The sequence below is a fragment of the Centrocercus urophasianus genome, unplaced genomic scaffold, assembly GCF_019232065.1.
Source record: "Centrocercus urophasianus isolate 14NV4802_14NV808 unplaced genomic scaffold, USGS_Curo_1.0 seq_10, whole genome shotgun sequence".
NCBI classification, from domain to species: domain Eukaryota; kingdom Metazoa; phylum Chordata; class Aves; order Galliformes; family Phasianidae; genus Centrocercus; species Centrocercus urophasianus.
In genome coordinates this window covers 45,459,892-45,475,385 of record NW_024884142.1, presented here as the reverse complement: position 1 = coordinate 45,475,385, position 15,494 = coordinate 45,459,892, and the positions used below count along the sequence as shown (strand labels likewise).

Sequence of the window (15,494 nt, the reverse complement as noted above, 5' to 3'; positions counted from 1 at the left end):
GGTGTTCATGGTTAAACGGGACCTTCTATTCTACTCCATTGCAACAAGGAGATTTCCCAGCCCCTTTCTAAATCACAGTTAGGGGTACAAGTTCTATAAATGTAGTGCTCAGGTGTTCAATATTTTCAATCATAAAGACAAACTTGGACTATTTGCAGCTGTTCCTGTTTTGGAGCTTTTACTTACTGTGATTCAGAAGCATAGCAAAACAAGGCATCATTGCTAAGTGCCATCTGCCCTAGGTAGAGTCTGCCTGCTTTCTCACTCTTTATTCATTCTGAGTTAGTAAAATTACTCTTTTGTCCATCCTACTAAGTCTTATTTGTCCTTGATAAGCTTCTAGAATCTCCAGAACTTCACCATTTTTACTTTATGTAATTCTATTTTTCTTTGCCATTTGAGAGCAAGATGTGAGGAGTGGCTGAGGTCCCTTGGCTTGTTCAGCCCAGAGAAGAGGAAGATAAGGGGAGGCCTCATGGTGGCATACAGCTCCTCACAGGGAGATGAGGAGCAGCACTGAGTTCTGCTCTCTGATGACTGTGACAGGACCAAAAAAAACAGCATGGAGCTGTGTCAGCTAAGGGTCAGGCTGGGGTTTAGGGAAAGGTTCTGCACCAGAGAGAAATGGGCATGGAACAGGCTATGCAGAGCTGTAGTCACAGCCCCAATGCTGGAGTTCGAGGAGCTTTTGGACACCACCCTCAGGCACAGGATTTGAATTTTGGATGGTCCTGTATGCAGCCAAGAGTTGGAGCTGACACATGCAGGTCCCTTCCAACTCCAGATTCTCTACGACAGGAAAGTTTTCTAATAACCCTTTTCTAATTTTATTATTATTTTTTAAAATTATCTTCTGTTCAGTGTTCTCCCATTAAGATCCTAACAATTATTTCGTTGTCCCTTCTCTGAAATCTGGGTTTTCACATCTTACGCTTAATTTTATAGTTCTTCCTAATTCCAGAAAAAAATATTTCTTTCAAATTTCAGATATCAGTCAGGCTCTTTCGCTTCCTCTGCCCATTTCCTATCTCAGGTTTTATTCCTATCCATTTCCCCAAGCTTATGGCTAGAGATGTATGCTTTGTAAATAGTTCTAGTTGTACGCCCAAGTACACTAAAGAAAAAATTGAAGTTAGAGCTGCTGAAGACTTTCTTGCTCCTGCTCCTGTAAAGATTTGCAGCTCTAATTCCTTCCACTTGGTCCAGTTCCAAGCCATGTTTCTGATTTCAATCATATCTCTCTTGCCTTATTCCTCATGAATGCTGCAGTTAATTAAATCTGAGCTCATTGTACATAGACTGTTAGGTGAGACCTAAGTTCAGGTAAAGACTAACCTATGTCACTGAGGATTTTCAAACAAAACAATCATAGAATCATAGAATCATAGAATGGCTTGGGTTGGAAGGGACGTCAAAGATCATCAAGTTCCAAGCCCCTGCTACAAGCAGGGCCACCAACCTCTAGATCTGGTACTAGACCAGGTTGCCCAAGGCCCCATCTAATCTGGCCTTGAGCAACTCCAGGGATGGAGCACCAACAGCCTCTCTGGGCAGCCTGTTCCAGCACCTCACCACCTCACCACCCTCATCACCTTAAAGAACTGCTCCTTGACATCCAATTTAAATCTTCCTTCCTTGAGCTTAAGATCATTCCCCACTGTCCTATCAAATCCTCAGTACCTCTGTTTAGCACACACAGAAAATCAAGAGACAATATCATAAAGCTTTTTCTGCAAGACTACAAAGCCTCTCTTGTTTAACTGCCTTGGAGGATATCCCTGAACAATTTTTGCATAACTTTGAGTATACTGTGAATTAAAAGTTGGAGACAGGTAAATCTAATAACATAGAACAAAGAGTGATGATAGATGGTACACTGGCACACCCAGATCAAAGCTGAAGGTTTTTTTCAAAGCTGTGTGTTAGTGAAGTCCAAATTATTGAGCTTAATTTAAAGTTAACTGCAAAATTACACAGGAGATTTGATTAGAAGATAAAGCAGTTCTTCCTGGCCAGTCAAGGGATCCCCAGGAGTCCACTGTTGCGTGCAGCACTGTTCCAGAGTGTATTCTGCTCTGTTAATTCAGAGGATAATGGATTAGAAAATATGTCAAGACTAACAACACAGAGACACTGCTGTGGGTTTTGAGTGGGAGGAAATGTACCATTCACTGACTAATCTTTAAACTTCTACTTGTGAATGTTAAGCCAACTTCCAAAGCATCAAGCCATTTCAAATTCCTAATACGGATATTGAATCCATGCTGTCTCTCTCTCTCAGAAAAACAAAACAAAATAAAAACAGTTACAGACAAAACTGCCATTTCTTATCAAAGGCTAGGTTGTTCTGAGGAGAAAGGCAACATGGTTCTCTTTCAGTGTTAACGCCTCTATTGTTTCCTTGCAGAGTTCATATTTGTAAAGGTAGTATTTATTATCTTTGTTTCTAAGAAATTCATCCTTATTCTACTGTTTCAACAAAACCTGATTTGGCCACTAAAAATATAATCTTATTTTTTTAGATTTGACTGAATTTGAATTCCTTAAAAATAGTCACAATTCTGCAAAGTTGTAACTCTTCACCTGAAACTTGTATTGGTTTGTTTTACTTTAATTTTGAAATTTCTTCTAACTGGAGTTTCTGAAACATTATCTAATGCTGTTTTGTTTTAGGTGGCTTTTTTTGTGTGTTTTTGTTTGTTTGTTTGTTTGTTTGCTTTAATTGGTATCTGGACACTTTAGAAAAGATATTTGAATGTTCTGTCCTTAAACACTTGATTTAGGAAGGCTGTGAAAAACAGAAGGGGCCTTTTGATTGCAATTCAGTGTGCACAAAAATAGTATACTATCTTTGGCAATGGAGATGATTTAAGAAATTTCTGCTCCTGTTCTTGATATTGTACAATTTAAGGCAATACTTTCGGTTACAGAGCTATACTCAAAAAACACTGAAATGAATGGAGCATAGCAATTTCAAAATTTAAGCAAAATGAAGAATTTTAAATTACATTTTAAAAAGTTCTTACTTTGGCAATATCACAGGGAACATGCACTAATTTTCTGAATTCAACCATAGGGATAAGCAACATGAATTAGGAACCCTATACTGTATACGTGAATGACAACTCTTCCTTTACTTTCATTTTTAACTATGGAAAAATTGTTATTACCTTCTTTGCCTCCTTGAGTCCTGTAATTATGTTTAAAACAATAACTGTATTATTTTTCCTTTTATTTTTGGGCTATATCAAAGACCTTATTCCTTGTTGATGTATCTTCTGAGATAAGCTAACAAAAAATGTTAAGATAATGAGTTAAAATAATCAGATTGCATCACTTAATAGGATTATGTGTACTCTTCGGTAAATTATACTTATTTTTAGTTAAACTTAGTTTTATTCTTAGCTAATATTCAGGTTGTACAGCAGGGAACAGAAAGCGTTGACTCTGCATCCTTTACACATTTCCCTTATTTATTAGATTTGACTGCATATAAAATATTTGCAATAAAAATCAGTTTCCAGGCAGGAGCACGTAGAACTCATTACAAGGAGAAAGTGTTGCAGTGTTACATGAAGGGAACTAAAGAGGACTTTGTATGAGTCGCCCCTCCCATTTTCTGCCCACACATGTTTCTGTGGTGGTCCTTTTTTCAGGGGAGGCTCAGACTGGATATCAATAAAATTTCCTCAGCAGCAGTGGTAAGGCATTGGAACAGGATCCCAAGGGAGTGGCCATGGCACAGAAATTCCAGAGTTCAAGAAGCATATGGACTAGCGCTCAGACATGTGGTCTGATTTTTGGATGGTACTATGCGGAGCCAGGAGTTGGAACTTATTATCCTTATGAGTCCCTTCCAACTCAGGATACTCTATGGTTCTTCCTTAGGTGGAAGGTGGTGTGCAGAATAGCAGATGGGATTGGGTAGTGGGCATGTTGCCACACAGAGCTTCTATTCCCTGTATATCCACACAGACTTTATACTTTTCTATGCCCTCCTGCAATGATGTATGATGGCACCTGGAATATGCAAATCCTTAAAGTCCATGACAAATGTTTTCTGTGAGAGTTATTAATATGTGAAGTGTTTGATTTGTAATTAAAAAAATATTTACCAACAGTAGTGCAACAACAGAAAGTAATGACTGTAAGGATTCAATAAAACCAGAAAGATAGACTAGAAAAAAAGTGGTAAAGAAGAAAAGTTAGAAATAAAACGACAGTGAAATAAGTCAGCAGTTGTTTGTATCTTTCAGGAAATTCTTTTTTTTTTTTTAAATTGAATTTAAGATTAAACTGTTCCAAACAATGTGCTAGTACATTCCCTACAGAGATAAATGTTAACCATACATGAATTTTAACCCTGCAGTACATATGAAATATTTTGATTGTTACTTTTAACAGTTTTTAAAGACATTATAAACCATCACTAGAAAGAATGATTGATGGATATCAAATGTCAATTGATATCAATGGATATCGGCCCAGGGAATAGTCTGTTCATTTCATTAGCTCTTATTCTGCACACTGACTTCCAGTAGCACTCCCTAAGGAATTAACTCTCACTAGGATTGAGGAGCATCAGAACCAGGCTCACAACAAATCAAACACTACTGTTAATAAAAACACTTTGACTAATACATACACTCTTTCGTTCTGTGCTTTTTCACTGAAGTAATGCTCAGACACAAGGATGTTATTTTACCTTGTTTGGTTCACAATATTATTGTGCATAATAATTCACAACTATTGTTTTCAAGTTAGTCATATCAAATGCTAAATGTTATTAATGTGGCTGAATGTTAGTTTATGCAGCATAAATCCTGAACTGAGATATTTACCACAGCTATAAAACTCTATTATGATCGTGGCCAGGAGTGTTTACTCGTGCAACCTTTTATATACATGAACTGGGGTTTCCAGCACTGGTTGCCTTCCAGCAGTGATGATGACAGGTTACTTTTGTGCCTGCATTTTGGATGAGTGCAGAATTGAGAGTTATGGCAACTGTTAGTGACCTTGAAGTCTGTGAAAAAAAGCTAGCATATTCAGAAAAAAAAATCCTACCCACCTGAGAATGTGAGTGAGACAAATGGAAATTTTCAGTCTGCAGAACATTCCCTTTCCACTATAAAGGCAAACATAATTATACAAATTGTTCCAGGAAGAGCGGAGTTAATGAAATTTGGTTTCATAAGGATTCAGGTCTGTTGTCCCCTGCTGCTCCTTTCCCTGCTTCCCTGATAATAACCAAAACTCTCCTTATGGTACTCCTATTATATGAAAAAGAGCAGGTTTGGAGCTATGTGTGTGTTGAGTGGCCAACCAATACACACATGCTGATTTATCCTTCTGTTTGCTGCCAAATGGAGAGTATAACAGCTGTGTTCTGCATGCCTCTCTTTCAACAGAGGATCTAATACAACTTTCTCTTCTGTGATCACACTATAGCTTCTTCCCTCTTTTCAAATTTGACTGAAATTGGCAAGCACAAACTTTAAAAAGTACTGTAGAGATTGGCAGATGGATGGATAGACGGCATGATGACACGAGCCTCGTTTTCTTAGCAGTGTAGATGGTATATCTGATTCAGTAATTCAGTGTTGAGGCTAATGGATTTTTTTCAAGTAGGAAAAAAATTGCATTGATTTCACTGTTCAAAATCCCCTTGGGATCATTCAGCTTATCCCATTCATTGCTTAATGCTTTACTGAAGTGTAAATATATACATTCCAGAAGGCGTTCTACATTTTATTTTAGACGGGAGACAACTGTGATTTACTCTAGCTGGATGATATTAAATTTCCTTTTCTCCTTGAGTTGTCTTGCTTAGAAGTATATCATTTTGTTTTTCTGTGTTTGGGAAAGAAGAAGGTCTAGCTATGCCACCCATGTGCATCCTGTACTTTATATCTGTATTAGCAAGTCTAACTGCACAAACAATATTTTCCTTGCTGAATCACAGAGATTAGCTTATTCATTCGGTGCCCATTTTATTCATTAGTTTACTTTTACTGACAACAAGCACAGCCAACCTGAAAATGAACCACAGACCTGGAAATGTTTGTTAAGAAGATAGTAGCCACTTGTGTGAGTGCTGTGAGTGAGATCTCCATTGAATTTCTCATCATAGGGTGGATTCCTTTCCCTTTTGATGTCTACATCTGGAAATATATTGCTAATTTAGTCATTCCTGTAAAGAAGCAGGGGTACTTGAAAGCAAATTTGTCCATGATAAGTTGTGTTCTGGTTCAGGTAGACAGCTCCCTGATGAATGTGATGGTTATTTCTGGCCTTAAAATCAGAACTTCAGAAAAAAAATGAGTCCTGTCCGTTTCTCAGGAAGAGGCACTTCAGCCATGGAGAGTCTTAGAATGAGCTGATAAGAACAATCATACATCTGGTTGCTTGGAAAAGGAGAATACAGTTGTCCCAAGAATAAGCTTGGGAGAATTTTTGTTTGAAAAGCTCAGTGCCATAAGGAAGAATGTGTTCGATAAGCATGGCCTTGCAGAGAGATCAAATAGGCTGTGAGGGTTTGTACATATTTGCAAGTTGTTTCTAGTTACGTTGCTGTAAATTAACCAAACAGAAACAGCTGTTCCCAAAGCAGTATTTCACACTACAATACCACTTCATATGAGATTTACTTTTGAAACACAGTGCCCTCTCAGCTCCATTAAACATGGGGCATTGTGACAAACCTGAGCAGTTCCTGTCTTGCTGCTGTACATCTCTTTCCCACTCCTGCAAGTGCCAAAAAACATGGTGGCTCCAGAGGGAAAATGTGGGGCACTGCTTCTTGGAGGGATACAATAGGAATATATGAGCAAGGCAGGAGATCATGGGGCCTTTTGGCAGCAGGCTATAGCTCACACATGAGAAGAGTAAAATCAAGCTCTTTCCACACAAGGGATTAGAGCAGAGCCCACCCACTCTGGAGTTGCTAAGAGGCCTCATGTGAGGGTCTTTGCTCTGGTGGGGGAAGGCCACAATTTTTTGAAAGGTCAGTATGGCTGAAGGTTGGTCTGCGTGGACGCAAAGAAATGAACTTCAAGGCTTTTCACTTAAACTTCATACCATTCTCAAGCTTTCATCTCTATTTATTGTATTACATTCTGAATAAGAGAAAACTGGGGATTTTGGCTTCAGGAAGTCCTGAAAAGCCACCACATATTCCTAGCTACATATTCTTCTTTTCAGGCAAAGAACATAGGAGCAAGTCTGCAACAGGGATTGTAGGTATTGCATGATGCACATGGATTGCTCATCTCTTAACAGTTTAATTCTGCTTTTACACTCTCAGTGATCACACTTCTAAAGCATTTTATTAAACCTTTGAATGGTCTGTGGACAACTGTCTGGGAGTAGACAACAGATTAAGAAATATTTAGGTGTTACACTGAGGATCATGGTTTAGCGGGAAATACTGTTGGTAGGTAGATGGTTGGACTAGATGATGTTGGAGGTCTTTTCCAACACTGGTGATTCAGTGATTCTTTGATTATCTGGTTTGTCTGTAGACTGTGAGGTACAAGCATAGCTCAAAAATTGAGAGAGGAATTCTTAAAAAGTGAAGATCATTTTATAAAATGGTCAGCTGGATTTCATTCTTGATCTGCTGCAAATGTTGTTCAGAAACGTGTGCAAGTCACTTAAGATCTCTGTGAATATCAGAAAAAAGAAGAGAACATTTTTTCCTTTGTTTTTGACTTTTGTGGTTGTGTGAATTGTACATTTTTTCTGGGCAAGTGCAGAGCCTTCAATCTCCTTACAATCATTATTTGTTGATTTCTCAGGTCTAACAAATACGACATTTAGAAAGTGTGAAGGTGAAAAGGAACAGAAAGAAGAACACGACTATGAGTATGTGGATGAAAACATAGTTGAATACGTAAGGAAAGCATTTCAAGATGGCACATTTTGCCAGTTGTATCCTGGGCTGCATCAGAAGAAACATGGTCAGCAGTATGAAGGAGGTGATCCTGCCTCTCTGCTCTGCTCTGGTGAGACCTTGCCTGGAGTACTGCATCCAGATGTGGAGTCCTCAGTACAGGAGAGACACAGATCTGTTGGAGTGCGTCCAGAGGAGTACCACAAAAATGATCCAAGGGATGGAACAACTCTCCTACGAGGACAGGCTGAGAGAGCTGGGGTTGTTCGGCGAGGAGAAGAAAAGGCTCTGGAAAGACCTGAAAATGGCTTTTCAGTATCAAAAGGGGGGCTGTAAGAAAGAAGGGGTCAGACTCTCTAGCAGGGTCTGTTGTGATAGGACAAGGGGAAATGGTTTCAAACTAAAAGAGGGGAGATTTATACTGAATATAAGTTAAAAATTGTACTTATGGTAAGGGTAGTAACGCATTGAAACAGGTATCCAGGGATGTGGTGGATGCTCTGTCCCTGGAGTCAGAATGGACTGGCCTCTGAGCACCCTGATCTTGCTGTACGTATCCCTTATAGTACTTTGCAGGAGGACCTTTAAATGTTCCTTCCAAGTCAAATGATTCTACAATTCCAAATATGGATAGCCTCTGAAGAAAGAGTGTGTGTTGTACTCTATCATCACATATTGATGAAAACAAATGTTGTCAGAGTGATTTTCATGTTTTCCAGTAACCACTATCCTTCAAAATGAGAAAAAGTTTTCTCTGAGAGCTACCATCATTGATTGTTGCATATGTTCTCTGAAGAACATGGGAAAGGCACACCTGAGTTAGACACAATTACTTGTGACCCAATGTTGTTCTTAGTGATGCCACTTTGTCAAAGTGGTATCTCTAGTTGTTCTGGTAATATAAGTGCATAGGTGGAGCTAAAACCTTAATTAGACCAACAATGCAAAAATACGTGAAAGCACAGAGAGAACAGCTTTGTATCTGAAAGCTTGTCTAATTTTTCTGATTTGTGCCAGTTCGGTGTAACTGCAATCTTTGTTCCTTTTTTAGAAGTGTGCACCTTCTAGTCAATAATTAAGATCTGTCTCTTAAAAAGCTTTAAGAAAATTATTTGTGTTTCTACTGATTTGTTGCATTTCTGCTTTGGCAGCCTTCGGAAAATTTAAAGTACTGGTGAAGAGGACCTTTGCTTCTAAAAACTTTAAGTATCATTTCCAGCCAAACACAGATCAGATTTTTTCCTAGAAACGAATGAAACTGCACAGTACCAACATATTTTACTCATACCTGAACCTTCTATTAACTTTTCTTGACTTAGCTGAATTGTTTTCTTATCAAGAAAAAACCCAGGAATCTCAGAAATAAACTTGACATGTGTTTCAATTATTTAGATTTTTTTTAATTATGAAGTGATTATTTATTCAAAATGTACTTGTTATTTCAAAATGCCATGCAACATTTCTATTGCATTTGAGTTGGGCAGTGTACTGCACCTGAAATACGCTTCTATTTTTCAATTTTTTTCAGATCCCCCAGAAACATGTAGGAAACATACATGATCAAATCTGTCACATCAAATATGACATAAAAGCAAACAGAAGCCCCCAGTTTTTCCATTCAGGAGTCCTCAAATAAGGGCTGGTTTCCCCACAGTCCCACACAGAGTTCGGCTCTAAATTCTCCAAACCCCACACAAAATTGCCTTCTAAATAAAGAGTGAATTTTTATGAAGACATGAGACTAAAGAGGTTCCCAGGGCTCTACAGGCATCAGTAAGTGGGAGCACACCCGTGAGATGTCCAGCTTCTCTTTATGCAGTGGCAGAATTATGTTGTAGCTTCTTGTGATTTACACAGTAATTTTCATGCTTTCCAGGGCAATTATGATATTCACATGATGAGCTATTCTTCTCCTCATGGCCACAGAAGTTCAGAATTTACAGGAATGATTGAAAAATGAAGTGAAGTAGTCTGCTTCACAAACTAGCATTTAGAATTTCTATCTAACTTCCACACTTGCACTTGCGAGCATTTTAAGAAATGTGGATTTGATGTAAGCATACGATATTAACCATTAATGTGGGAAAATGCCACATAAAACTTGCCAGGTAAAGTGATTTATGGAGCTTAAAAGTCAGTTTTTGAGCATGTATGCTACATTGCTGCTTAAAGGAGGTATTAAAAATAACCAAACAAGTTTTAAGTTTACTTGTAGGAAAATAATGCATATCTTGCATCTCTGTCAAATGCCTAACATCTGAGATTGTCAGTTCTGCTTAAGGAACTCTGCATTCAACCATTTCCAACCCTGATCCCACCCTTTTACAGGGCATTTATGCTGTTCATTAGTATACTCCTTTAATATTTTTGTTATATATGAGCTATCAAAACGAAATCCATTGATTCAAATTGTTGCAGAAAATAGTTATTAGGAAAAAGAGTTTTAAAGAAATACAAAAGCAATCCTCAGTAGTCAGGCATGCTATGAGAAAACCAGTATTCATTATTTGTAGTTTTTCATCAGTGCCAGAAAAAAATCTTTCTACAGGCCAAAGTGTGCTAGAAAGGCTTTAGTAATAGCTAGCCCTCACTCAAAGCAAAAGGAAGTAAGAAAGAAGGAGATTTGCCTCGGGTCATTGCTATGATAATTTTGATAGAATAAATGTGTCCAGGGGGTCAATGATGTTAACATGACCTCATCACTCCAGAGCAGTAGGCAATCAAGCAAGGGACTTGACTACACATGTCTTAGCTTGCTATAGCAACAGCCATTAACTGTTTCAGGATGTTGCTTTCTGGATTTGAACTTCAAATGAGTACTGCTAAAGGAATAACTGCAATTGGCTAAGTTTGGGCATTTATTCAATGGGGGACAAAAAATAGAAAAGAGAAAGAAAATGCTGCAGAGGATAAACAATCTAAAGATCTTTGTTTTCTTCCTGCCGTAAACTAAACATTTTAGGTGGCTTTGTTTGAACAAATTTATTATTATTATCATTACTATAATTATTATTATTGTTTTAAATTTGTGCTTTTTTAAAAAGAAATTGTATGAGTGCCAACGGTTTACAGGCTGGTTCAGCTGAGTTCCGTGACTGGTGGGGCAGAGGAATTTCACAAAATCCACACCTCCGGAAAAAAAGGGAACAGGGGACCCCAAAATGATTAAAAACAGTGGCAACGATCTGAAGAGAAACAAAATCATTTACTAAATATGGTATCAGAATGCAAGATAACACACCGTAATAAAATATAATTAGAATTGAAGCTATCAGATATCAAATATAATGAGAGAATGTCCGAAAGGTGGATAGGCCTCACCATAATGCAGAGGTGAGGTGTGCAATCCAGTTGAGCAGCAGGGAGACAGGAGGAGAGCTGACGAAGAAGAGCCGACGAAAAAGAGCATCAGATGACCTTGCCAGGAGCTTTATCTCCCCTCTGTGACTGCAAAGTCCCCTGGGGAATGTAGTTCTCCTCCAGACAGGCACCTGGAACTTGAGCATTAACAGTTAAACTCCCAGTGCACTACATGATGTTATGACGTGGAATACTGATAACAAAAATCATAAAACCGTGACATTCCACCCCTTATTCTATATCACTACATCACGCTTAATATATACAAACAAACAATAATTACCAAACATTAAACATATGCACACACAAAACTATATATATACACGGAATTACTGACTGACTGCACTCCCCCAACATCAAATTCCCTTGTGTACACACTGAATATCCCCGTTTCTCTGCATCACCCACCAAATGGACCCAGGTCCCTGGGCAAAAACAGTTCCATGAAGAGTTCTGTACTTCCCAGAAGTTGGAAAGACCCAAGCCACTTTTTCCAACATGCTCTTTACATGTGCTACAGGGATCTTATCTCCCTTGACAGTATGTAGGGAGCTAGCAGGACCATCGCGATTGATCAATCCTCTAGTATTGACCAACCAGGTGGCTTCTGCCAAATGCTTCTCCCAGTGCCTAAATGTTCCACCACCCATTGCTTTTAACATGGTTTTTAGCAGCCCATTGTAGCATTCAGTTTTACCAGAAACTGGTGTATGATAGGGGATATGATAAATCCACTCGATTCCGTGATCTTTGGCCCAAGTATTTACAAGAGAATTTTTGAAATGAGTCCCATTATCCGACTCAATTCTTTCTGGAGTACCATGTCGCCACAGGACTTGTTTCTCGAAACTCAATATGGTGTTTCGGGCAGTAGCATGGGATACTGTATGTGTCTCAAGCCACCCAGTGGTTGCTTGTACCACAGTAAGCACATGACACTTACCATTGTGAGATCGTGGCAAGGTGATATAATCAATCTGCCACACCTCCCTGTAATTATACTTTTGCCATCATCCTTCCCCCCAGAGAGGTTTCAGCCTCTTGGCTTGTTTAACTGTGGTGCACATGTCACAGTCATGAATAACCTGTGCAATAGCATCCATAGTTAAGTCCACCTCTCGGTCTCTAGCCCATCTGTATGTTGCATCTTTTCCTTGATGGCCCGAGATCTCATGGGCCCACTGAGCTAGAATCACAGAATCACAGAATCACAGAATCACAGAATCACCCGGGTTGGAAGGGACCTCAAGGATCATGTAGTTCCAACCCCCCTGCCTAGCAGGGCCACCAAACACACACATTCAGATCAGGTTGCCCAGGACCCCGTCCAACCTGGCCTTAAACACATCCAAGGACGGGGCATCCACAACCTCCCTGGGCAGCCCGTTCCAGGGCCTAACCACTCTCCTTGTATAGAACTTCCCCCTAAGTTAGATATAATTCAATCTTGTTCTGCCAGTCCAGATCTATTTGAGCCACCTTAATTTTGGCAGCTCGATCTACCTGATGGTTATTTTGCTGTTCTTCAGTAGCCTGACTCTTGGGCACATGAGCATCTACATTCTATGATTCTATGATTCTATGATTCTACATGGCGCACCTTTACAACTATGTTCTTTATTCTGGCAACAATATCTTTCCACAGTTCAGCAGTCCAAATAGATTTACCCCTTCTTTGCCAGTTGTTCTATTCCCAGTGCTGTAACCACCCCCATAAGGCATTTTCCACCATCCATGAGTCAGTGTAAAGATAGAGCATTGGCCACCTCTCCCATTCAGCAACATCTAAGGCCAGTTGGACAGCCTTTACCTCTGCAAATTGGCTTAATTCTCCTTTCCCTTCAGTGGCCTCTGCAACTTGTATTGTGGGGCTCCATCTGCAAACAGGTTTAAAAGAGAAAGCGGAATCTTTTTTTTTCCCTCTCTTTACAGAAGCAAGATAGCAGTGCTCAAAGTTTACAAATATCCCAGAATATTGGCAGTCTGCCTGGACTTTCAAGCTCAAGTTTTCAGTGAGCACCTGTGAAAGTGATAAACTTTCCCAACAAAGCTCCCCAAGAGCAGAGAGATTCATTTTAAAGCTAAAAAGCAGCTTCTGCCCGCATTGTCCATCAAGAATGTCAATGGTTTAAGGGCTGGTTTGGCCCAGTTCCGTGACTAGGGATTTTGCAAAATCCGTGCCTCTGGAAAAGGGAACAGGGGACCCCAAAATAATTAAGAACGCCCAGAACTTGAGCATTAACAGTTAAATTCCCAGTGCACTATGTGATGTTATGATGTGGAATACCGATAACAAAAAATCACAAAACCATGACTACGAGACAGACTGAGGTTGAACTTTTTACTTCGGCTATACTTTGGAGGTAGGTTCCTGCATGAAGGCAAGTTGAAGACAGTGCTAGAAATGAAAACCAACATTCCTGACCCCACCACACCATTAATCCTGTACTTATTAAATACATATTATACAAATAAATGCTGTTATCCTAAGACATTTCTCCGGGCCTTCCACACCACTGTCCCTCCGAGCTTCCTTTCCTTTTCTAGTATTGCTGGGTTGAGGCAAACTTTCCAGACTTGGGGACATTGAAGACAGGAAGACAAATCTGTAACTGTAGTTGTATGTTCTTGACACTTCTGGAAGTCTTCCTACTTTTAAATTGTTTTCAATACTGGTTTGGAAGAGTATCCAACTCTGTCAATTTTCATTTTTTGGTAATTTTTCTACTGTCTAGTGCTTTCACTTTTCCTTTATGTGCAAATTAAAACTTTTTATCCAGGCAATAATGAATTGTGATTACTGGAGAAAGGGTTGACAGATAGCAAACAGGGTGTTGCTCTGAGACCTATTCATCCAAGGCACATAGGCATTGTTTTCCACTTGCTGGGCCCATTGGCATATTGTTATTAAATGTTAACAGCAGGGTGGTGAGACACTGGAACAGGTTGCCCAGATAAGCTGTGGATGCCCCATCCATGGAGGTGTTCAAGAACAGGTTGGATGTGGCTATGGTCAACTTGGTCTTGTGGAAGATGTCCCTACCTGTGGTAGGGGACTTAAGAATTCCTTCCAGTTCTGATCACTCTTTGATTCTGTGATTCTATGATTAATTAAGTACTAAATAACTTCCCTTTAGGCTTTCAACTCTCTTATCCCACACTAGAGCACAGCTTCTGGGAATATCACTATGAGGACGATGTGTCTTCTCCTCAATTTCTCAGACTAGCTACATCATATAGACTTCATGGGTGCAGTAATGATGGACACACACTAGGACTCTTTGGTGGAGTTGCACCTTATATGGACAAAATGAGCTCTTTTGCCGGTACAGGTCAAGTATTCCCCTAAATGGCATAAGCTGTGCTAGTAAAAGAAAAGTTTACTGATTTGAGTTTCACATACTTAGACAAAGTTGCTGGAATAGATGTATCAGAGTGCCGTGGTTTAAAGAGTTAATCATGCAACACTCCTCCCTCCCCTCAGGAGAAAGGGGTGGGAAAGGAAGAAGGGAAAAAAAAGATTGAGATAGGAGAAACTAATTTATTAACAGGAATGTGAGATGATACAGAATAATAAAGAGTAAAAAATAAAAATGAGCCAAAAATAAAACCGTTTTAGAGAGACAGTAAATCTGAGTCTTTATCAGCAGGCCTTTTATGGCTCACCTCCTCAAAAAGACCAGAGAGTTCTTCCCCCATCACCCGGAATCAGAAATCATCTGGAGGCTCCTGGAAAATGCAGTCCCAGTGCATCTTTGCCTTGGAGAATCAGAATTCACATGAGACTGCTAGAGATAAACGGTAAACACAGCACCACAGTGCACTGTCTCTCCTCACCCAACAGTCTGTTGCATGATGTTACGATACAGAATACTGATAAAACCAGGACACAGAGTTGTGCATTAGCTTTAATTTTGTGTAGTCTTGGGATTACTGGTGTAATTGCGCTGACAAACAATTTTATGGCACAAGCAAGCCCTAATTCACATTCATTAATCTGACTCAAGAGCACATTCACCTGCGATCCTCGTGTAATTTTTAAAGCTCAGAAAAATGATTTCCTGTTTCAGTTTGATAGTTTGTTGTTTTTCACAGACATCTGAAGCAAAATAATTATGAAATTAACTGGAAAAAAATACAAGCTACATCATTCACATATTAAAATCAACTGCAACAGTAAGAAAATCCGCATATGAAAGTGCTGTCCTTGTCTCATGAAGAGCATTTGAGGCTACAATTT

At 39.3% G+C, this 15,494-nt stretch overlaps 1 protein-coding gene across 2 annotated transcripts in view; it reads left to right on the top strand.

Moving 5' to 3' along the window:
* The window catches only part of THEMIS (thymocyte selection associated), a 76,128-nt gene extending 66,847 nt beyond the window's left edge, over positions 1–9,281 (top strand). For both annotated transcript variants that reach the window (XM_042827245.1, XM_042827235.1), the window contains one exon: positions 7,800–9,281. In XM_042827245.1, coding sequence (XP_042683179.1) covers positions 7,800–8,230 — 431 coding nt within the window. In that variant the 3' untranslated portion in view covers positions 8,231–9,281. The remainder of the gene's footprint in view (positions 1–7,799) is intronic.
* Positions 9,282–15,494: the final 6,213 nt, after the last annotated feature.